General features: G+C 42.1%; 4 protein-coding genes across 4 annotated transcripts; all 4 read left to right on the plus strand.

Annotated features, from left to right (window-relative positions):
- The first annotated feature begins 747 nt into the window (after window positions 1–747).
- LOC149074055 (uncharacterized) lies at window positions 748–2,306 on the plus strand. Its single transcript, XM_089247297.1, has 2 exons — window positions 748–1,851; window positions 1,938–2,306. The coding sequence occupies exons 1-2, from the start codon at window positions 748–750 to the stop codon at window positions 2,304–2,306; spliced, it is 1,473 nt and encodes a 490-aa protein (XP_089103423.1).
- Window positions 2,307–11,388: 9,082 nt separating this feature from the next.
- LOC149074056 (uncharacterized) lies at window positions 11,389–14,322 on the plus strand. The gene is made up of 2 exons (XM_089247298.1): window positions 11,389–12,338; window positions 12,795–14,322. Exons 1-2 carry the CDS (start codon window positions 11,855–11,857, stop codon window positions 13,250–13,252), a joined length of 942 nt encoding a protein of 313 aa, XP_089103424.1. The 5' UTR covers window positions 11,389–11,854; the 3' UTR covers window positions 13,253–14,322.
- Window positions 13,672–14,967, plus strand: LOC149074057 (uncharacterized protein F54H12.2-like). The gene has a single exon (XM_089247299.1). It carries the CDS (start codon window positions 13,672–13,674, stop codon window positions 14,965–14,967), a length of 1,296 nt encoding a protein of 431 aa, XP_089103425.1.
- A 6,546-nt stretch (window positions 14,968–21,513) lies between these two features.
- LOC149074058 (uncharacterized) lies at window positions 21,514–23,022 on the plus strand. Its single transcript, XM_089246577.1, has 3 exons — window positions 21,514–22,153; window positions 22,362–22,427; window positions 22,544–23,022. The coding sequence occupies exons 1-3, from the start codon at window positions 22,141–22,143 to the stop codon at window positions 22,897–22,899; spliced, it is 435 nt and encodes a 144-aa protein (XP_089102703.1). The 5' UTR covers window positions 21,514–22,140; the 3' UTR covers window positions 22,900–23,022.
- Window positions 23,023–23,869: the final 847 nt, after the last annotated feature.

The following is a 23,869-nucleotide window of genomic DNA, read 5'->3' on the forward strand; positions in this document are numbered from 1 at the left end:
TTGGACCGAGGTCACCAGCCAAAAGTTCCGTCGTCGACAGCGTCATGCGCCAAAGCGATCCCGCCACGTCCACTTCGAAACGCCCAGATACCTGAAGGAACACCCCTCGACCTGCCACCGGAACCCCCCCCCCCCCATTCGCAATAGATACACGGCAACCCCTCATCAAGAACAGAACCTTCGTCAGCACCCTGACCGAAGGCATCAGCAACAGGAGCGGACTATTGACCCCAACCGGCGCCCCAACATGGTGAGTGGCAACGACTGGGCCCGAACAACACCCACGCATGGGCAGCGCCCGAAACCAACCAGAGCGACGCAATTCCAGAGGGACCGCCCTCTCATTACTGACCACCCCTCCAGCGCCCCGCATCTGAACAGCCGCCCCCAACAGTCTTTCGCAATTGATCCTCCTCGCTATACTACGTATGCAAGGGCAGTGGGCAACGCCCATCAAACCTCGCACTTCTCCAGGCAGTGGGCCCTCCACGCATACTTCTTCTCCCCGGAACAGGGCACCAATAGGAAGGTTTACGACGACCTCATGGAGCAAATCCTCCTTTCCAACATCATTTCGCTGGAAGCCAAACCACTAGTCGCTGCTAAACTTACCTCAAGTGGCATCACCATCACGGGACAGACCACAACATTCCGTCGCCAAGTGGTACAGGAGATATCAAACAACTTTAAGCTTAAGCATAACATCTACATTGCCTAACTTTTTTCTGTTCTCCTCCCAGCCATTATATGTCTTCATCAACAACTTCTTCCTCAAACTCTGACTCAGACTCCCTACTGGACCCTTCCTCGCTTTCTAGGAGAGGCCTTAAGATCCTACAGATCAATCTGGACAAGGCACATGCCGCCACCTCCAACGCCTACGTCCACCCCAGGACACATGAATACGACTTCCTCCTTGTACAAGAGCCAGCCCTACTGCACCACAGAGTGGACTGCCCCAATAACTGGCGTTACTGGCAGTCTCGAAACGCAAAAGCGGCAATCATCCAAATCAACCAGTCCTTTTCCCCCATTTTCCTGTTCCACAGCCAAGGGGCAGTTGCCATCAAGTTGTCCCTCCCATCCTCTACGGTGGTCCTCTGCTCGGCATACTGTTCGCCATTAGCGGACATTGACGCGTCCATTGCCGAACTGGACTCTCCCATCCAGGCAGCAGGCCCGGCAGACACTATCTTTACTACAGACCTCAACGCCCACAGCCCTGTCTGGGGTTATAGAAATCAAGATGACAGGGGCAGAAAAGTCTTGGATTTCCTGTCGTCTTTTGACCTTTTCCTGCTGAATGACCCCTCTTCACCTGACACATACACGCATGGAACGGGCTCCGGCTGGCCAGATATCGCATTCACAAGTTCCAAGCATATCTTTGATCGCACGAAGTGGGCCGTGGACACAAGGAATAAATCCCTTTCCAGCCACAAGTACATCGACATTCACGTCCACGATCGCCATCTTCAACACAACCTGCCAGGACCTATCCGGTATAAAGACACGCAACGATGCCTGCTCAGACACCGCGCTCATCTCCCTGCAGCACTCAATCAACTCTGCCGGGAATTGCCCTCATCTCCACAAAAGCAGATCTCGACACCCACGTTACCACGCTGGTTTCTGCTCTTCAAGCGTCCTGTGCATCCACTCTCTGAGTCAAGTTACCCCCAACCTTCACGCAGGGCATACGCTGGTGGTCCCCTCAACTTTCGACACAGAAAAGGGCCATCAGAGCCCTGGAGAGGCGCATCTCCAGATGCAAAAGGCGCCAACAAGACACGACGGAAGAAACTCTCTCCCTGCGACAACTTCACGCCAATTTCAAACGGTTGGTTAAACGTACCCGGATCGAATCCTGGAGAAAGCTCTGCACGACGACAAACACAACATTCGGAACACCTTACAAAGCTATCTTTCGTTCAAAGAAACCACCGCCATCGCCTCCTACGCCCCATCCCCATCTCTCAGCAAAAGAACTGGCAGCCATGCAGCTCAGGGACTTTTTTCCCGACGTGGAGACAAACATACACATCCAAGCACCGACAATCAATACACATCATGAGCCGCCTTTCCACCCACAGGAGGTCCTCCGCATAGCAAAGGCACTGAAACTCAACAAGGCGTCCGGTCCAGACGAGCTCTCCAACAGAATTGTACAGGCGTTTGTCCAGACAATGTTGGACTACTGGACAGGAGTGTGCAACAAGTGCCTGGATTTTTCCCTGTTCCCATCCATCTGCAAAAAGGGCCGCCTGGTACTTGTACCTAAGCCGAACCCGCCGGTTCCGCACTAACAACGTCATCCCGCCCTATCACGCTGACCTCGAATCTGGGCAAGATACTGGAAAAACTAATTGCACAGAGGCTGACGTTTTACTTGGAGCAAGGAGAGGCGCTTCATCCGATGCAATTCGGCTTCAGGGCAGGAAGATCAGCAGACGACGCCCTTCGCCACCTGCTGACTTCGATCGAGGCAAACCGCAGGGAGAATCTCCTTACGGCAGTCATCTCGCTGGACATCAAGGGAGCCTTTAATAACGTACGCCACGAGAAAGTCATCAGCGCCATCCGCAACCTTGATGTCCCAGCCCCATTTAGTGCGCTCCTAGAGGATATCCTGCCGGACAGAGAGGTCACCCCGTCTACGGACGTGGGCTGCCCGCAAGGTTCATGTACCGGTCCGGCCTTCTGGAACCTCGCATTCGATCCTCTTCTCCACTCATCGTTCCCCCTTCCCCCTGGCACAAAGGCGTTCCTTCAAGCCTATGCCGACGACCTGGTGCTAGTCCTAGCCGCTCGCCAACCGGAGAATGTCACGTCACTGGGACGCATCGTTTTCCCTACGATCTCCAGATGGCTCCAGGAAAACGACCTTCAGGTGGAACCATCCAAATCACTGGTCCTGTGGCCAAACAAGCGCCTGAAGAAGCCCTCGTTCAAACTGAACAACGTCAGGCTAAAGCATGCCTCATCAATTAAGGTTCTAGGGATAATTATTGATAAGAACCTTAACTTCCTCTCGCACGTTTCGTACTTGCAGAAGAAGACGGCAAAGATGCTCAAAGACTTCAGGCGCCTCTCAGGCTCGAATTGGGGCTACGGCAAGGAGTTTCGGAATACCCTCTATCGTCAGATAATTGTCAGGCAAGTGGCCTACGGCGCATCCATATGGTATTCCGACCCCGGCGTCAGGCTCTCAAGGGCGGTTCAGGCTCTTCAGCGCCCGCACCTCCTGTTCATCACTCGAGCATACAGGTCCACGTCGAACAAGGTACTCCAGCTGGCCACCCACAACCCTCCTCTGGGCCTCGTTCTGCAAGCGGAGAATCGCCAGGTTCGGCTGCTTAGGTTCAGGGAAGACGTCACGTTTTTTAACACGAGATTCCTGGCCGACAGGTTTGAACGCCCGGTCCCCAGCGTTCCCCAGCACCCGTCAAAGGAGCTGCCCACGGACCAAATTGCTCTTTTCCAGGCACCATTCAACGAACAACAGTGGCAGATCTTCACAGATGGCTCCAAGAACTCCGACGGCGTGGCCTCTGCATTCGTGGCATTCCGCAACCATGTCCGAGTACAAGACTGGAGCTCCCGACTCAACAATTTCAACTCGATCTTCCAAGCGAAGATCTTTGCCATTCTCCAAGCGGTCCGCTTCGCTTCATCATGCTCTGAACCTTCCATGATCTTCACTGACAGCCTCTCTTCCCTCCACGCCATATCAAACCCGTTCAACCGAACCCAACTGGTGAACGACACTCGTAATACCCTCCTCCTGCACCCACGCATACGCCTTTCCTGGATTAAAGCCCACCAAGGATTTAAAGGCAACGAGGAGGCCGACACCCTAGCTAAAAGCGCCACGACAGCCACTTCTGCCATCACTCCCGCTGCCAGCTTCGCACGCGAAGTCACATTTTGCTACGCTGGTCCTCCGCAGGTGGCAACTCATATGGAATGCGGAGGAGACTTCCACCAACGTTAACCTCATTGTCCCAACGGTCTCACGTGGTCGGGAGGTGTGGTCAAGGACGAAAATCATCTTTTACACCGAACATGGTCCCTTCCCGACGTACTTGAAGAGGTTTAAGGCCTCGAATAACCACTTCTGCGCCTGCGGGGGAATCGGCGATCTCCATCACTACGTTTCCATATGTACCCTTACGGAATCGTACCACTCCTTCTTCTTGGGAGACTGGAGCGTGCACCAATATGCATGGAAACGACGTATGATGCGCAGCCCCTTCAACTACAACAAAATTGCTGCACTAATTAACTTCTTGGAAGCTTTTTCGCACCTTCTACGTCAAGATACCATGTCTGACCCCCCCGTCTAGCGACTCTGACAGCGGAAATACGGATGATCTTGACCCGCCAGTTACCAGATCACGCTCCACCGGTCAACATTTTATGCTGGTGTAATCCGAAACCCCTCAACGAGATGCGATACGACCAACTCACCCAGGGCTTGTGTAAGCTCCCTGATGTCGACGCCGTAACTATAGGATCACATGTGTATTATCGTGTGTATATAGTGTGTATTATAGGATCTCCTGTACATTTTGTATATTTGTATACTGTTCTTTCTTGCACTTTTTTTTCATCATTTTGGAAATCTGCACAGCACGGGCACTCTGCTTCGCTCAATTTTTTTTTTCTGTGACCGTCGTAGAGGGACGGCGCGGTGTCCCCCCTTGGTAAAACTTGGCTCTCCAGCTTCCTGGATGGGAGCGCTCTCTAGCAACGGCTAGATGGGAGCCATCACTCTCTGGCAGACGGCCAGCAGAGATGCTCCCCGGCGCAGACGGCCCGGGTGGGAGCCTAGGTCTGGACACCAAGCTCCCTCGAAAGCGGACGCGCTGCTCTGTCACCTTTCCTTTTCTCACATATATCTATCCAAGAATCTTGGACTCGTGATGGGACAGTATTGTCTTCCACGGTTGTGTCCATTCTGTATGGCTCTTGCAGTCAGATTTTCTTTTACTCAATAAACGGTCTCCGGCGCGTCTCCAATACGTTAGAGGTTCTCACGAATATTAACGTGGAGGCGCGTCTGGTCTTGAAGGTATTTGTGAGCCAATCAGGAAGATTCTACGCCAAAATAAGAAGAAACGAAATAGTATGCTGTGTTTCAAAATGTGGCAACCTTGCTAGGTAGTCTGAATGGCATTTATGTCAAACAGTGCAGAGGCCTTCTATCTCTAGGAGGTGCTGGACGTACGCACCGAGTGTATGCACGTGTGATGTGCATCGTGGCTCTCAAGGAGGTCGCACTGAATCTATGACAGTGATGTGCGCCGTGGCTCTCGAGGGCGTTGCACCGAATCTGTTGCGGTGACGTACGCCTGTATGATCATTCCCCTCTCGAGAGCTCCACTGCTCACACTTTGAGAACTATCGCACACACAGAAGGAGTAAGAAATCATACAGCAAATCTTGGAAGTATAATGTGACCGGCTTTATTCTCTCGTACACGTCAATATTAGAAGACCAAAGTTCGAAATCAAAGCTTGCATTTTTTTGACACGAAATGAAGATGGCCAATAGGCTTTGGTAGTGACCGGGACGTTGACAGTCCTGTGCTCGACGGTCGAGTTGGCGATCGAGCTCTTGTGGCTCATGGCGGTGCTGAGCTCCCTGGCGACTTCCGAGTCGATGCTGAGGTTGACTTTCCTGTACTTGACGAGCTCCCTGCCACTGAGCACGGTCACGACGAAACCCAGCATGAGGCACGTCGGGCCGCTTATCAGGACGGACGTCTCGTCGCTGTAAGGGTGGTGCACCAACATGGACGTCATGATGAGCGTGATGCCCAGCGTTATGAGAAGCATTCCTCCGGAGAATGTGCACACCGCCGTCCTGTGCTTGGACGCCGTCACGGTCGGGAATTCGTTCGGTGGGAACTTCTCCTTTATCATCGAATCAACGACACGCGGGATTCGGGTGCCCGTGTCGGTCTAGAACCTGAAACACATGAGCATGAATTACATGTGTGAATACACTTTCAGGCCACACAAAAGAATAAATACAGTAATTTCTCAGTTACACCTTTCTCTCAGTTGTAAGACGCATTCCCAGTCAAAGAAATGGGATAACTGGGAGAGAAGGGGGGGGGCGCCCTCCCCCCCAACCTCCTCCAATAAACCTTGTCACTCGTCAAATCTTTATCTTGTCAAGCAAAAGTGAACTTTGGAAACGTGCAAAATAGCCACTGAATTGCCAGTTTCCTAGTTCCGATTTCGATACGCAATGAACCACAATCAGCAGTGCAGCATAATATGCGATGTATGATAATAAGCAAAACTACAATACGCACAATACAGTGCAATATGCAATACAGTGCAATACGCAATACAACGCAATATGCAACACACCGCAATGCCCAATAGAGATAGGCGATGCACTACAATACCCAGTGCCTGATTTCCGCATGGATACAGTCGAGTCCCGTTTTAACGAATACTGTTACAGCGAAAATGTCGTTTTAAAAGGAACCCTTTTTTAATTCCCCCAGATAAGTCTACATAGGACCAATGCAAAACCTGGAATTCCTTTATAAAGAAATTTCGTTGTAACGGAGTGATTTCTCTGGTCTCTTGGAGTTCGTTATAACGGGATTCTACTGTATTTGTCAGGGCTCCATGTGTTAAGGGGACCGAAATTTATATTGGTATATATTTTACTCAAATTTTTATGAATTTTATTTGGTAAAATTTCAGAAAAGTCAAAGAATTTTCCCTAAATCACATCATAATACAAAAATGCCCATTAATAGCAAACCCTATTAAATATGAACTTTATCATTATACCCATCAATAATAGACTTTACACAGCATGTAGTACGATGTGCACCTATTGCAACAGTTAGAAAACTTGTGGCAGATGGCAGCACTACACATAACAAGCATTACAGAGAAACAACAAAAACTTCACGTCAGGTTTCACTACACGTACACGCACATTCCCGCATGTACCGATTCGTTGGGGGGTTCCGCGGGGGGGGGGGTGCATGTGTGGTGTAGTAGTAGTAGGTAGGGCCTCCAAAAAAATGTCTCGGGGATCCATGATGTTCTTAGGTCAGCCACCTCGTTGGGCAATTTGCCTGTTGTGGCGTTGTATTTGTATTTGTATTAACCCCACGACAAAAATATGTTTCAATGTGTGACAGTCGATTCCTCAATTTCATATTTCAACCTTAAAATGACAAGAAAGCTTGCATGTTTGATCATTGATGTTGGGGTTTTGCAATACAGTGTTATGTTTTGCGATACAATATTATCCTCGAGGAAGCTGGACCATGGTTGGTTGGGCCATCTGCCCTGCTTGGAGGCAAGTCTGGTTCTTTTGTTTCTAACGAATCGGTACATGCTGGAAGGTGTATCGCACACACTTTTGGATGATGTGTGTGTAGCTCCTAACGAAAGTGTTTTCGAACGATTGTGTTGTCGAAATTGCGACTTCATGCTCGCCGAGTTCCGGATTGCTTTAAGCGTATTATAACTCCCTCTAGCGGCTCCGGATAGCGTTTCTATGCAATTTTGGCTTGTTATCGTATGCTTAAATTGCCCTTTCACATTTTGGCGACGTTTTTCTAAATCACCCTGTATATAGATCGGCAAAATTCTCTAATCAATGGGGAGAATAATTAAAAAGAATTATTGAAAGAAATAATTTCGGAATCGGTATTAAAGATTATTTCATAATCGGTAAATTATTATTTACAGAATTATTGAAAGAAATTATTCCAAAACTAATGGAAATAATAATTTCCAAATTACGGAGTTACAGGAATAAATAATTACAGTGAATAATGATCACGAACTAATTAAGTGAAGTAATTAATTCCCCCGCCAAAGGTGGCAGGGGGCAGATCCCCCCCCCCCCCAGTAATATATAAGTTATGAAAATCATCTTCATTCGATCCCAATGAGGACTACAAATTCAAACAAGCTTCGTTGAAAAACAGTCAAAAGTAGAAGAATGTCCCGTAACGAACGGGTCGTGTGGTCAAACTGCTCGTGCTGTAAGTTGGTGGTCGAAACGAGTCATTATTCGTCATCCCAAGTCATGGCTTTACTGCAATATCAGCCACTATCCAAAGAAACGGAAAATCGGGGACGGTTCTTGCGAGAGGATGATGCCACTCTTCACCATCCATAACAAACGTTTCCCAGCTAGTAGAGGCAATGCATCAAAAATTACGGTTTCTTTCGCAAATTAGACCTTTCAATTACATTCATAATTTGCATTAAAAAAATTGTTTTCTAAATTTTTCTCTGCAATAATTTTTATCCCTTACTGATTTCCTGATTTGGCAACTCTTCGGGCAGCACGGGTCTAACAGACGCTTACGGAATCGATTCACGCACCGGTAGACCAGTCTTGTGGATAGTGTTGACTATCCGGAATGGAGGTAAACCCCGTGATGGCACCAAGATAAAATGAACCAACTTCGCATGGACCAGGCAGATGTGAGGAGAATGCAAAAAAGCACCATTACCTGGTGTTCCTGTATCTCATAGGATTAAACGGAACCAGATTTGCGATACATGTATTCTTATTACTTGACTTATACGTTTATTTTTATACATCCATTCTTATTGTTGTTACTTCTTAGAACAGATTATCGGTATTAAGGTGTTAGTCTGCTTCAACGTGGAATGCCACCAATCAGCCAGCACCTCCTAGAGGTGCGTGGTGTAGCAGTAGTAGGTAGGGCCTCCAAAAAATGGCTCGGGGATCCATGATGTTCTTAAGTCAGCCAACTCGTTGGGCAATTTGCCCGTTGTGGCGTTGTATTTGTATAGAGATTGAAGGCCTTCTCACGGGTTGCCATAAACGTCATTCAGACTGCCTAATAAGTTTGCCACATTTTGAAACACAACATCAGTAGTATAGGCTGGTTCGACTCTGGACCACCATCGACATTAGGGAAATATATTTCGCGTTTTGATATTCTATAAATTCTTCATCCGACTCCAATGTCGACGACTTTGTTTTCGAGTGAAGAAACTATCACATCAGCACGTCTGTGAACCGGCTTCATCGTTTCAGTGGAGAACCAGTTTTTGCAATTGAGGTTTACAAAGGAGATTATTTCGTTTTTCTTTCCTTAGTTACGACTTCGACCATATTCAGTTTCACAATTAGTATAATATTTCCCTCTTCACGCGATGTCCATAACTAACGTGGAAGTTGATGATGTAAAATTTAAACACCCATCTACGGTTATTCTTTGCGGCTGTTCACAATCAGGTAAAACAACTCTAGCAAAGTCAATGATTCATAAAAATGTGTTTGGTGATAAATTGAAAAATGTATTATGGTGTTGTTCAGAATTCCAACCCTGGCTTTTGGAAGAAAAAACTATAAAATTTGAAAAAGGAATTCCAGATTCATTAGAAAATTGGGATTTGATTGTAATCGATGATTTAATGTCTAAAATTGATGAGAAAATTTCTCAGTTATTTACAGTGAATTCTCATCACCATAAGATTAGCGTAATTTTGATTTTATAAAACTTGTATCCAAAAAATAAAATAATGCGAGATATTAGTTTGAATAGTCATTACATAATATTATTTCGAAATAAACGTGATTGCAGCAATATAGTAAGTTTTGGCAAGCAAGCTTTTCCTCGAAATTTTGATTATTTTTGGGATTCTTATAAGAAGGCGGTTGCAAAGAATTATGGCTATTTAGTCGTGGACTGTCATCCTCAAAGTGTAGAAGTTTTGAGATTACGAGACTCCTGTTTTGCCGATGATAAAGGAATTCATTGGGTGTACGTTCCAAAATGAATAACATAAAAAGAAACGTTGATTTCCTTTCCATATTGAAAAGTTCTTCTCCAAGTCAAAGAAAAGCTATTTTAAAGACAATGTCTCCCGATCAGTTGAAATGTCTTTGTGAAATCTGTCATAACGTGTTGCGAGGTGTTTTGCCAGTGAATGTCAATAAACTGAGAAGGTATAAAAAAGCAATGCGTGATTTAGCTTCCAGATCACTCTCGAATAAAGTCAAAAAAAGTATATTAATCAAACAGAGTGGTGGCTTTCTTCCATTTTTGATTCCAGCAGTTTTATCTACGGTCGGAGGGATCGTTAGAAAATTAATTGAATAATGGCTAACAAAATGGCTCTAGTGCCTGAGAACTTCATATATTCGCAAAAGTTTCAGAGCAGACCTGAAAACAGAATCGAGGATGAAATTTCCTTACTCATGAATGAACGGAAAATTCCAGATGATCAAAAAGTAAAATTATTAGGTTCTCTTTTGACTCGATATACTCGTTTGATTCAAACCCCCTATGAAGCACTTAGGGTCAGCATGGATACTAAAGAAGAGAAGGATACTAAAGAAGATGAATTTTCAAAAAATATTCCTGCAGATATTTATAATGAAATTATGTTGGCAGTTCCTAAACGCTATGAAAGGTTTGTTCCTGATATACTTTACAAAATGGAAAAAGCTGGTATAAATTTCAATGAAAAAGGTGAGATTAAAATTCAAAATTCACCATCTATATTGAAATCAAATATTGCGGATATATTCTCATTTATATCACGTTCAAAGAAAACAGAAACTGCTCCCCTCGGGTTCTATGAATTTTATGAACGTTTGAAGACGCAAAATATACCTAGGTCTTTTATTGCTAACAAATACCTCACGTCATTAATTCCAGAAGAGCCATTGCCTTCACAGCAGAGTCCAGAAACCTCTGCATATTTCAGACCTACATACGGAGATGAAGAAGATCCGCAACGTTATCAAGTCTCAGTGAGAGGGAGAAAACTAAGTGACCTTGTAGAAAAATGGAAGCCTTACTAAGTAAAATTTATTACGATTATCGCAACCCAGGTGGTTTCGGAGGCGTATCCCGCTTGGCAGAATCTTCAGGAATCGCACCGAGAGATGTTGGAAGGTGGTTAGCCTCTCAAGATGTTTACACACTTTATAAACCTTCAAAGCACTCTTTTTTACGGCTTGAAACGGTGGTGAAAGATAAATCTTTTCAGTTTCAAGGGGATCTTATTGATTTTTCCAAATATGCACGATTTAACAATGGTTTTAAGTATATCTTGATTAACATTGATTGTTTTAGTCGATATGCATATGTTATACCATTAAAAAATAAAACACAGGACAGTGTTTTACAAGCGTATAAAAAATTGTTCAAAGTTGATAAACCTAAAAAACTTCAAACAGATAGAGGTAGCGAGTTTTACAACGCAAAAGTACGAAATTTTTTTAAAAAACAAGGCATCCACCATTTTTCGTCTTATTCTGAAAAAAAGTGTTCGTTAGTAGAGAGACTCATCAGAACTATAAAAACGAAAATATACAGAATATTCGAACATCGAAATTCCTATAAATATATTGATATTTTACCCGACATCATAAAGTGCTACAACAACACGATCCACAATAGCATAGGAATCTCACCTATCAAAGTGCATAAGAAAAATTACAAACCAAAATCATATGCTGTATTCGATGAAAGCGTCTTAACAAAAAGATTCAAGTTTCGAGAAAACGATCAAGTGAGAATATCTAAAAGAAAAATACCATTCCGGAAAGGATATTTACCTCAATGGAGTGATGAAATATTTTTGATTCATAGAAGATACAACACCGTTCCACATACTTATAAGTTGAAAGACCTTGCTGGAGAAATTATTAGCGGGCGTTTCTATTCCCCAGAGTTACAATTAGTTAAAAAAGATTTTACCGATTACTGGAAGGTGGATACGATTTTACGATCTCGAGGATCTGGACGGAATAAGGAGATTTTAGTGAAGTTTAGAGGATTTCCAGATAAATTCAACCAGTGGATAAAGCAATCATGGCTGAAATGAATTCTCAGTTTTATGTAACATTGGCTAGTAATGCCAGTTCAACTATGTTCAAATCGAATACTCAATCCCATTTCATAACAAAATTAGCATCTCCTATTAATTTCACGGAAATGGATTATGAAGTTGGACTTGTTGAAATAATCTGTAACAGGAGTTGGTGGAATGTCACTGATGTTAACAACAGATATAAAGTATCTTATGAAGACGAAATAGAAGTGGGTGAAGAGAGAACTTATAAAATATCAATGTTTTTAACTCATGATGGCAAGAAAAATGAGAATATATTTGATACTATTAATGAAAACATTGCATATTATCTTAAAAAAGAAGAGCTATCGTTTCGATTAGAAAACGATAACGTTCATCTGAATATTCCTGAGGGTTATGAAGTTCGTATCACAAAAGAACATGCACCAAAGATGCTATATATGTTATACTTAGCTGAAGAAGATATAATCATCAATAAATCAGGTGAATTTAGATTCAGACCAACATATTCTAATATTTCAGGACAATATATTGAAGTAATCAACAGAAATAAAATTGAAAATCCTACGTTTACCGTTCCAATAACTTTCGATGGCGACTTAATCAAAAATCTGAATGAAAACATCAATTCCATCGTGGGAAGAAATGTTGTTACGTTTTATCGAGATGATAATACTGTCATTATGGATATCATGCCAAATTATGCTGTGTTAATTAGCAAGAGGCATGCTCCTATTCTTAGCAATATTTTTAGTATAGATGAAAATGAGAAAGAAATAGAATCTATTACTTTTTTTAATTTTAATGAAAAAGATATCAACAAAAGTGTGTTAGAAAATATGGAGTACTTTAAAATTATTGAAAAACCGATCAAACAGAAAGAAAAAGTTCATAAATCTGATAACTTAGAAATACCTGTTGGTCTATATACTATTCCAGAAACGTTTCTGTCGAGCTTTAAAAAAGTTTCTATGCGAATATTGCCCAGTAAGAAAGTGGAGATGGAAGTTCCTAAAAAGCATGAAATTGTCTTCTGCGATGAGTTAAAAGATATGCTAGGGTTTAGCGATTCATCATTTGAAGAAGGAATCTATACCAGTGAATACCCTCTAGATTTAACGGCAGGTCAGTCCGAGCTTTTTGTTTATTGCGACATTACATCATATAGTAGAGTGGGTGATGTCAGCGCTCCACTTCTACGTATAATTCCTGTTTTAAAAGATGAAAATGAACAGATAGTTCAAACTTATTCATCACCTTTATACTTTCCAGTGAGAAAAAAATATTTCGATACAATAGAAATAGAGATACGAAACAGTAGCGGATCCCGCGTAACCTTTACTTCAGGGAAAGTGTTCTTAGTACTCAGTTTTAGAAAACAACCCCGAAAAGTATAAAATCAAAGTAGCCTAGCTGCAACCTGAACATGTTACCTGTTTCTGAATGCACTGAATATTATTGTAATCAAGCCGGAGGAAATGTCCCATATTTTCAAGGCTCTAGATATCAGAGAGGATATGGATTCTGGTCAAATTTAGGTCGTTATGCCATTCCAATGATTTTTTCGGCTGGAAAATATCTTGGCCGTCAGCTAATTAAAACAGGAAGCAGAGTTGCAGAAGATGTAATTGGCGGAAGAAATTTTAAAGAATCTGCGAAAGATCGATTAAAAGAAACTGGAGGGAGTATAAAAGACGATGTTTTGAGAAAATTACAATCTGGAGGGGCTATAAAAAGGCGAAAAACCAAACAGAAACCATCAAAGAGAAGCAAAAAACGGAAAGGAAATAAAGACATTGATATATTTTCATAAAACATGCAGAAAAATAAATGTTACTGTCTGAAATCTGAACTAGAATTGTTTTCGGAAAATCCTGTGCAGTTAGCTATAGAGAATTCTTCGCTTGTTGAAGTTCGTCCAGTGTCAAGTATAAGTGATAAATCCCCTATTGAATTCTTTGTACCCGGATCAAGTGAACATTATCTTGACTTATCTAATGCTCTGATACATTTACAAGTCAAAGTTGTGAAAGCTGATGGATCAAATACTGATGAAGCAAGTGATAAAGTTAGTGTGATTAATTATATCGGTAATACATGGGCTTCTCAAGTGTCTGTGTACCTCAATGATAAATTAATATCATCTAATCCAAATTATGGTTATCGAAGCATTTTGGAAGCCTTATTGTTCTATCCCGAAAAAGCTCAAAACACCTACCTTACTGCAGGACTTTTTTCTCATGATACACCAAGCTCTGCAGATGAGCCAGATCCCACAAAAGCAGTAAGACCTTTCAACATTGGTTTAGCTAAACGATATGCGTTTACGAAAAACAGCGCTACAGTTGACCTAGTCTCCCCTCTTCATTTAGATTTGACTCATCAAAGTAAACTTATAATTCCAAATGTCTCACTTCGATTAAAATTTGAACGCAGCAAAGAAGCATTTGTTTTGATGGGGACTAGTGAAAATTATAAACTCCTCATACAACATGCAGCTTTACTCATTCCAAAAGTTTCAGTGTCACCGAGCATATTTCTAGCTCAACAAAAGGCTTTGGAACACGCAGTAGTTAAGTTACCTATCAGGAGGGTTGATGTGAAAAGTTTTACGCTCGGTTCTGGTGTTCAGTCTAATACTGTTAACAATGTATATATAGGACCTAATCCCACTCGAATCATCGTTGGATTGGTATCGAATGCAGCATTCAATGGTAATTTCAAAAAGAATCCATTCAACTTTAAAAACTATGGAGTGAATTACATCTGCATTCTAAAAGATAATCAGATGATACCTTCAAAACCGTACACCCCTCAATATGATTTGAACTTGTATGCAAGAAGCTATATGAGCTTATTTAACGATCTACACAATCAAGACATAAACATAGCTTATACAAACTTCAAAGATAATCTATGTTTATACGCCTTCGATTTAAGCGTGGATTATAATGCAGACGAAAGCCATAGCTCGCCGGTAAGCAACTCTTCTCTAAGCATCGATCTCAAATTTGCTGAGCCCTTATCAGAAACGGTGAATTTGATAGTGTATGCAGAATTCCATAACGTTATTGAAATCGACAAGGCTAGAAACATTTATATTGATTATTAAAAAATGGACACTGTAACGCTGTGGACGTTGGCTCTGAACGATCCTGTTCTGAAAGACATTTTTGGTGGAGTTTATGCGTGTGATAGACTCCCTGAAAAAACTAAACATTTCAAAGCATTCATTGTGAGGGGTGTAATGTGATAGGCCTCCTCGTGGTGCACCCTGGGTAACGCCAAATCTATCACACGTCATTGTCATCGCTTTTTGTGCTCATATACTTCACCTTCAATAGCCCAAATTACACGTTTATTTCTACACATCTTGCAGTACATGTCTTGCGTCTCGTTTTGTCCTGTACATGTTTGTCTTCTGTGTCCAACCCCTCATTGTGGGCCCCGCTCAGGCGGGGAGGGGTCCTCCCGGATGGGGCATTGCTTCTAGCGTATGCTCCATCCGGGACGCTGTCTACCTGCGTGTTTGCCGTGCGTGGAGACCCGTAAGGCTGGAGATGGGGATCCTGGTTAGCCTGATGCGCTAGCTTTGGCCTCGGATTCAGCCGAAACGGGAGGCTTGGATTAGCCCCGTCCAGGTCAATCGGCTGTGGTCGCCTCGGTGGCTGAAGGGGTTACACTACTGGGCAGGTAGAGGGGCCGGGCCTGCCGGACGTCGTTGAGGTTTGTTGGTGCTGCTTCACGACGATCTTGGATCTTGAACGCGTCTGCTCGCCTGCTTTGGTGGTGTATAGCTCTCACCTAACCTGACGTTGCTACTAACCTTCACCGGTTACGTGGGCGCGTCCCCTTGTAGGGCTCCATGGTGGGCATGGTGGGTGAGAGTGGAACAATACCCATTCAAATATGGGAAAAACAAAAAATGCACCAAAACGTCAAAGAACTGCTCTTAGTGAAACAATTGTCACAGAAACCGCTTCTTCAAATCTGTCATCTGTCTCATTCTTCTTTTTGCATAGTTCTGATACCGATAAACAGCTGTCAAAAGTATCACCATTCTTGATAGATAAAGCTCTCTATGGCGCAGTTGGAACTCTGAAATCAGTGAAGGCTCTCCGTTCAGGAGACCTTCTCGTCGAAACCAACACTTCCAAACAAGCCGAACTCATTCAAAAGCTCACATCTCTCGGAGACATTCCCATAACAGTCAAAATCCATCCCACGTTGAATTATTCACGTGGCGTCATCTCAGACCCTAACTTAATTAACATGGATGAAGATGAACTAACCCAGGAGCTAGCGTCTCAAGGCGTAACATCTGCCAAACATATCATGAGCCGCAAAGATGGCAATCTAGCTCCATCACGTAATATAATTCTGACATTTTCATCCCCAACATTGCCGAAAGATGTCAAAATCGGTTATTATAACCTCCATATCCGGCCATACATACCTAACCCTGTAAGATGTTTCAACTGCCAAAAATTCGGTCACTCACGAATGGCGTGCCGTGGTCAACCCACCTGCGCAAAGTGCGGTGAGAGGGACCACATTTCGGACAGCTGCACTAATTCACCATTCAAGTGCGTCAATTGCGGTGGCGACCACCCCGCATTTGACAGGAAATGTCCGAAATGGAATGAGGAAAAAGAGATCCAGAAGATCAAGGTTCTCAATAACATCTCATATATTGAAGCACGCCGTCGTGTAATCCCTAACCAAACTCCAATAGCTAGTACATCATACTCTAATATGGTAACAAATCCATCAACAGCTAATAAGACTAACAATGTCACCAAAGCATCTGTGACAACTCAGACCGAACCCATAGCTGATACATCCACTCAAACATCATTTAACCAACCATGTAATAGTTGTGGCTGCTGTTGCTCTGCTGGAATACGGAAAGAGTCCACCACCTCCGAAGAAGCAGGAAAAGCAACAGCGAACACATTCAAAGTAACTACAGCTACTAAACCAAAATTCAATAGTGGAAATAAATCTAAAATTAAACTATTCAAGACCGGATATTCAAGAAAAGCCATTCAGAGAGCAAAGAAGAACCCTACAGTACAAAACATGTCACTGCTTGATGACAAATCAATTGGTGACATGGATCTCGATAATCCGCCAGAATCCGGTGGTACTCGCCGGAAATTAGACCGAAATAAGTTCAAGGACCTTGAACCGTCTACATCCATTTAAAATTTATGGCCAACATTATTCAATGGAACATTCGTGGTCTTAGATCCAATTACGAAGATCTAAAGGATTTAATCAATCGCTATCATCCTGTTTGCGTGGCACTCCAGGAAACTTTCACGAAGCCCTCGGAGACATGGAACATTAGGCGACATTCCCTGTTTCGTATTGACTACGATGACGGGAGTAGAGCCTGCCGCGGTGTTGCTCTGCTGGTTCCACATCATGTGTCGTCGCGCGTTCTAACGCTGCGCACGAACCTGCAAGCCATCGCGGTGGAAATCTCTACAGGCCTAAGAGTTACCATCTGTTCCATTTATTTGCCACCAAATGACACATTCTTACAGAGAGATCTAGAACAACTGATTGATCAATTACCACCACCATTTTTTCTTCTTGGAGACTTCAATGCACATAACATAATATGGGGTTCTAACAGCAACACCCCTCGTGGGGAAATGGTTGAACGGCTGTTAGACGACATGGACCTTACCATCATGAATGATGGCAGTTTCACTCATTTCCATGCCCCAAATAATAGTTTCACTGCAATAGATCTATCGTTATGTTCACCCACACTCTTGCCCAACTGGTCCTGGTCGGTTGATCCAGACCTCCACGGGAGCAATCATTTTCCTCTAGTGGTTAAGTGCCTCGACCGACGCCATAGCATACCTGAGGGACCTCCTCGGTGGAAGCTTGTGGCCGCCCGATGGGCTGACTTCACGGTCAAGGCAGAAATCACGGAGGATATGGTTTCGCAACCCGACGTTGACCATTGTGTCGACCTTGTGACCAGTTGTATGATCTCAGCAGCCAATGAAACAATACCCAAAGTTTCCTCGAAACTTCCTAAATTTCCTAAACCTTGGTGGAACCACGAATGTAGTCTTACGATTAAAGCACAAAAGAAAGCATGGAGTAGGTTCCGGCGGTATCCTACCCATGATAATAAGTTGGCATTTTTAAAAGCAAAGGCGATAGCGAGAAGAACCAGGCGCCAGGCTCAACGCGAGTCCTGGCACAAGTTTACCACGGGAATCAATTCATCTACTTCATCTAAAGTCATTTGGGACCGGATCCGAAAAATCAATGGTCATTATCAGTCTCATCCGATCACTATTTTAAACACCAATGGCACTATCATCAGCGATGTGAGGGATATTGCGGATACCATCGCCGCCCATTTTGCCACTGTCTCCAGTGATGCGAACTATCCCCCATCGTTTCATCCCATTAAATCATCAGCCGAACGTACATCGTACACCTTCCGGCCTTTTACACCGGAGGGGTACAATTCCTTGTTCACCCTTCATGAACTGACGACGGCCTTGCAGCGAAGTCCTGACTCAGCTGTAGGGCCGGATGCCATTCATTATTCCATGATTCGGCATCTGTCACCAGAATCACTCTCACATTTACTCATATTATTTAATCGGATCTGGGTCAGTCATTCATTTCCTGACACCTGGCGAGCAGCCATTGTTCTTGCATTCCCGAAGCCTGGCAAAAATCCTCAGCAACCTAATAGTTACCGACCTATTGCTTTGACCAGTTGTCTATGTAAGCTCATGGAACGCATGGTCAACTATCGCCTTATGCACTACCTTGAGGTTAACAATATTTTATCTAAACATCAAAGCGGCTTTAGACGGTTCAGGTCCACAACATGCAATTTGTTACGCCTTGAGACATCAATAAGACAAGCATTTGTGAAGAGGGAGCATATGCTAGCCATATTTTTCGACATAGAAAAGGCCTACGACCGTACTTGGAGGCACGGAATTCTTTCCGACCTCTATAATAGCGGCTTGCGGGGCAACTTGCCCATTTTCATTAAGAACTTTCTTGCTCGCCGCATCTTTCAGGTACGGATCGGAAGCACGTTATCAGCTCCCCAAATTCAAGAACAAGGTGTACCTCAAGGTAGCATTTTAAGTGTAACACTTTTCATTTTAAGACTCAACGGGGTGTTGAACCAACTCCCGTTGTCTGTCACTGGCGCACTCTACGTGGATGATCTGTTGATATCTTACCAATCAGTGAATATGAGGTCAGCCGAGAGACAATTACAAACCGCTCTCAACAAGATCAGCAAGTGGGCTCATAATAACGGCTTTTCATTCTCCGCTGACAAGACTGTTGCTATGCACTTTTGTCGGCGTCGAGACCTACATGATGACCCACAATTGTTTCTCAATAACAATCTAATACCTATTGTAGAAAATACTAAATTCCTCGGCATCACATTTGACAAGAAACTCACTTTCAAACCTCAAATTGCGCAATTAAGAGCTCGTTGCATGAAGACGATGAACCTCTTGAAGGTCATCTCTTCTACATCGTGGGGAGCTGACCGTAAGTCGCTCCTCCACTTATATAAAGCTTTAATAAGATCGAAGCTCGACTACGGCTCCATTGTATACGGGTCGGCACCTCGGAGCTATCTGAGTGTGCTCGACCCAGTCCACCATCTCGCCCTGCGGATTTGTTCTGGAGCTTTCCGGACGTCTCCAATGGAGAGCCTGTATGTCGAATGCAACGAGCCATCACTGACATCAAGACGCCAACAACTTTCCTTGAAATATTTTATCAAGATGAAGTCTTTTCCAGATCATCCACTTCATCGTGTCACTTTTAATCCCTCATTTCATAGACTATTTGCTGCTCGACCTTCATGTGTTCCATCGTACGGTCTTCGTATGAGGGCACTTGTGGAAGAACTAGAATTAGACATCAGTCGTGTGGCCCCAGTTGCTTGGCAACTGGCACCATGGGAGCAGTCTCTGCCAGATGTCTCTCTTTCATTATCATTATACCCTAGAGCCACCACAGCAGATGTCATATATCGACAGATATTCTTTAGGCACAGGGGTAGGTACAACAGGTACTTCCCCATATATACCGACGGCTCCAAGAGCCCTGGCCATGTCGGTTGTGCCTACATCTGCTGTGAGGAGACATCTTTCAAACTTCCAGACACATTGACTATATATTCGGCAGAACTGTACGCAATCCTTCAGGCTCTACGTCATATACGACTCAAACGCCACCGACGATGCATCATTTTTAGCGACTCTCTTAGCTCATTGCAAGCACTGTGTTCCTGTACGTTTCACACTCATCCATTCATTCATTCCATTTTTCTTGAACTGCATTACCTCATTCATCATGGTACCACAGTAAAATTTTACTGGGTACCAGGTCATGTAGGAATACCGGGCAACGAAAAAGCAGACACCGCAGCTCGAACAACAACCAACATTGATAATAGCCTTTTGGTACCTGCCAGTGACCACTTCTCAATCCTCCGGGAAGTGATGCATCACCGCTGGCAGGACCATTGGAACAATCAAATTAATAACAAATTACATGCCATCAAGCCCACACTTGGCCATTGGCGTTCGAGCTGCAGAACTAACCGAAAGGAGGAAGTTCTTCTTGCCCGGTTGCGCATAGGACACAGTCGTATCACACAATCATATCTTTTATTACGAGAGAGTCAGCCACAGTGCCCACATTGTCAAAGTCCATTGACCATTGCTCATGCTTTTACTTGTTCATATCACCGTCATCATTTTACGACCGCTTTTGGTCAAAGTCATCTTTCACTTCATGACATTTTAAATGACCACAGCGATGCATCTCGCATTTTTAAATTCATCAAAGCCATTGGTTTTTATAACAAATTATAGATTTTTACGATTCATGTAATTTTTTTATGCTTTACGTTGCTTTTTATCATGCATGATTTTAGTATTTTGACATGACAAAAGGATGATTTTTCTTATTTTTATAGTTTGTTTTGGCGCAGTTTGATCAAATTGGTCCTTGCGCCAGAAAATTTAAAATCCAAATCCAAATTCATTGTGAATTTAGACCCTGCTAGCGAACCTGGAAGTCATTGGGTTGCTATTTATTTTGAAAACGGAAAATGTTATTATTTCTGTAGTTATGGTACGAGACCTAAGATTTTGAAAATACGCAAATTTATTTATGACAACGCTAGATTTTTAGAGTGGAATGAAATCACATACCAAGGACCGTATTCAAAAAGTTGTGGACATTTCTGTTTGTATTTTTTATGGCATATAGCTAGAAAAAAGCCTTTGCATGGATTATCTAGAAACACTGAATACAGTGAGAATGTGGTTGAAGAATTTGTGAAAAATAATTTTGAGTTAATTAGCGCTGATTCGCTCTCAGATATATGTCAAACATGCTCTAGCATGATTTTTATCAAAGAATGAAATTCCATAAATTTATTGGTAAGAAACCGGTTTTCTGGTATATAATATATTCTGTTTGAACCAATCAAAGTCTGTGACAGGTGCTTTCTCTATAAATTGAAAAAAAATAACCAAGTCGATTTCATAATAACTCAAGTGATGGAGCGATACGGATTCATATTCTTGTATAGAGCAAATGAAAGCAATAAGCAATACAAACCATATTTCTACAGTGAAAAGTTGTATTCTACAATACTAGAATGTATTCAAGCTGCAACTACGAGTGCAATTGACGTTCCTGAAACGCTACCATTAAAGCTGGGATATTTCAAAATTCTCAGCAACTCTGAGATTGTGAAAGATTTGAATCTTGGTGCTCCTCAATTCAACAAACAAAGCAAGAAGATGATGGACTACGATAACGAGTGTTTGATCACCATCTGATAAAACTGAAAGAAACTTTTTGTACCAGTATGTTGTAACTTTCATGATTTTAATATGTAAGCCATGTAGGCAAATGTATAGAAAAAATAAAAATAGTCGTACAATCAATCTCCTGTCTCCGTTCGGTTATTTAGCATCTTGTTTGCTTAATTGGGAATTTCTGGTATGTGGGATAAGAGACTACCTACACACACCCACATGCACTCCAGTGCTGTGGGTTATTAAACTTTCATGAAGAGGGTCGTTGTCAAGGTGAGACCAAGGGGTTGTCAAACGTTTAAGATAACCTTCAAAAACTATAGGTCATTTCTGGAAAAAGTATTTAAACTCATCCAGTCTCAGAGCTAACTCACATTCACTTCAGAGCTCTTGGATCTCTGCATCTTAAGCATCTACAAGTCATCATCATGAGCGAATCGGGTAAGTGTACTTAACTTATTGGCTATTTATTATTTTCATTATTACTTTTTTACCCTAGAATACTAACTAAAATAAAAACTGTATGGTACTTAAACTATCGATTCTTCTTGGTATACGTATCAGAGTACACAGAGTTGATATTCTAGGTTTAAACAAAGACGTATATCTTGAATTTAAAAATAAATTTAATTTTTCAATAAATTTTTAGAGACTGGTTCAGATACCATATCCCAAATCGAAAAGAAATTGAAAAGGAGAAATAAAAACTTGAGTAGTAAGTGGAAAAAAATTTGAATTTTAATTCTAACTAATCTTGGAATTTAAATATAAAATAATGGTGATTCTTATCATACTTCAGACCTGTTTATTCAAAAAATTTCATTTTCTTAGCTAGCTCTCTGTTGAAGAAAAAACAGAAGAGAAGAGATTTTGACATTGAAGAGAATATCTCATCTCCTCCAATCGGGAATCATCTACTGCAAAAAAAATCGAATAATGAGATGAACTTTGACCTAATTTTGTTGAACGATTTCGTCAACAAACCAAAGGACATCCCCAACTATAAAATTTATGTGGGGAAAGGAATTTGCCTTGAAACTACTGAGTATAAAAAGGCAAATTATCTCAATTTCTACAGACTCGAAAATGGTCTGATAAAAAATCGGTTCAATGTGAATCTGGAAATGTTGGATAACCTAATGAAGGGGTTACAAAGTGTCTCCGACTTCGTGAAACTATATGAATGATTTGTGTTATTTAGACGGGGAGAGCTTATAGAATGATGTCTATTTGATATTGATTTACAGGGAGTGGTGTATTATAGAACTTGGCATTATTTTTACGTAATGCTTATTAATGGGAAACATGGTATGGACGTTATAATATTTACTATTGCAATTGTGATTTGTAGTGTGATTTTATTATATACTCGATTCATTTATTTGCTAGCTTATAAAGTCTAGTTTTTGGAAGTAAAATTTTGAATTTACATGTCACAGCTGTCCCCTTTCCAAAAAATGTTTGCAACCGAAAAATCATCCTTCAATGGCTACATAGTAAACTACACAAAATTGTTACAAAATGCAGTAGATCCGCTCGGGGCATTAATTAACAATAAGAGCGAAATCAAGAAAATAATCAAGTCTCATTTAAGGCAACAAAGCATAAAATTTTTTATCATTCTGACTATAATTTTCATCAAGAATTTAGATACCGACACTAACTTCAGGTATGCATATTTCAATTCATCTACGCAAATAGTTCTAACTGTGAATCTAATAAATACAAAATTGAAGGATGCATTTTCTAAGGTTCTAAACTCAATTGAATCTTATATATTTCAAGGTTCGGGTTGGAAAATATATAGAGTAGAAAAAATTAACATCCATATTGGTGTGTATCATCAATGGAGAGGTGGGTGTCATACAAATCTACCTGAGAAATTAAATAACAAAAAAGCTGTACTAAATATTCAATGTAGTGATAATTTATGTTTCATTTATTGTGTAATTGCAAAATTTTTTCCTTCCCGGTCTCACAAGCAACGAGTTACAAAGTACACAAAATATGTGAAATATTTCAATATGAAACAACTTGAATTTCCTATGACGATGTCTAAAATCCCAACCTTTGAAAAATTAAACAAAATCTCTATAAATGTTTTCGGATTTGAAAGTAATGTTTACCCTTTATATATAAGCAAATACAAATTTAAAA

Source organism: Pholcus phalangioides, unplaced genomic scaffold (genome assembly GCF_987345545.1).
Source record: "Pholcus phalangioides strain wild (caught in Gottingen) unplaced genomic scaffold, Ppha-v1.0 ptg000017l_1, whole genome shotgun sequence".
Classification (NCBI taxonomy): Eukaryota; Metazoa; Arthropoda; class Arachnida; order Araneae; family Pholcidae; genus Pholcus; species Pholcus phalangioides.

Bases quoted from the DNA above. Each gene is read 5' to 3' on its own strand.
- LOC149074055 (XM_089247297.1), top strand. From the start codon at position 748: ATGTCTTCATCAACAACTTCTTCCTCAAACTCTGACTCAGACTCCCTA. The intron at 1,852-1,937 runs GTACCCGGATCG...TTTCGTTCAAAG, and splicing joins TTTCAAACGGTTGGTTAAAC to AAACCACCGCCATCGCCTCC.
- LOC149074056 (XM_089247298.1), top strand. From the start codon at position 11,855: ATGGCTGAAATGAATTCTCAGTTTTATGTAACATTGGCTAGTAATGCC. The intron at 12,339-12,794 runs GTGAATTTAGAT...ATACTATTCCAG, and splicing joins TATAATCATCAATAAATCAG to AAACGTTTCTGTCGAGCTTT.
- LOC149074057 (XM_089247299.1), top strand. From the start codon at position 13,672: ATGCAGAAAAATAAATGTTACTGTCTGAAATCTGAACTAGAATTGTTT.
- LOC149074058 (XM_089246577.1), top strand. The intron at 22,428-22,543 runs GTAAGTGGAAAA...TCATTTTCTTAG, and splicing joins GAGAAATAAAAACTTGAGTA to CTAGCTCTCTGTTGAAGAAA.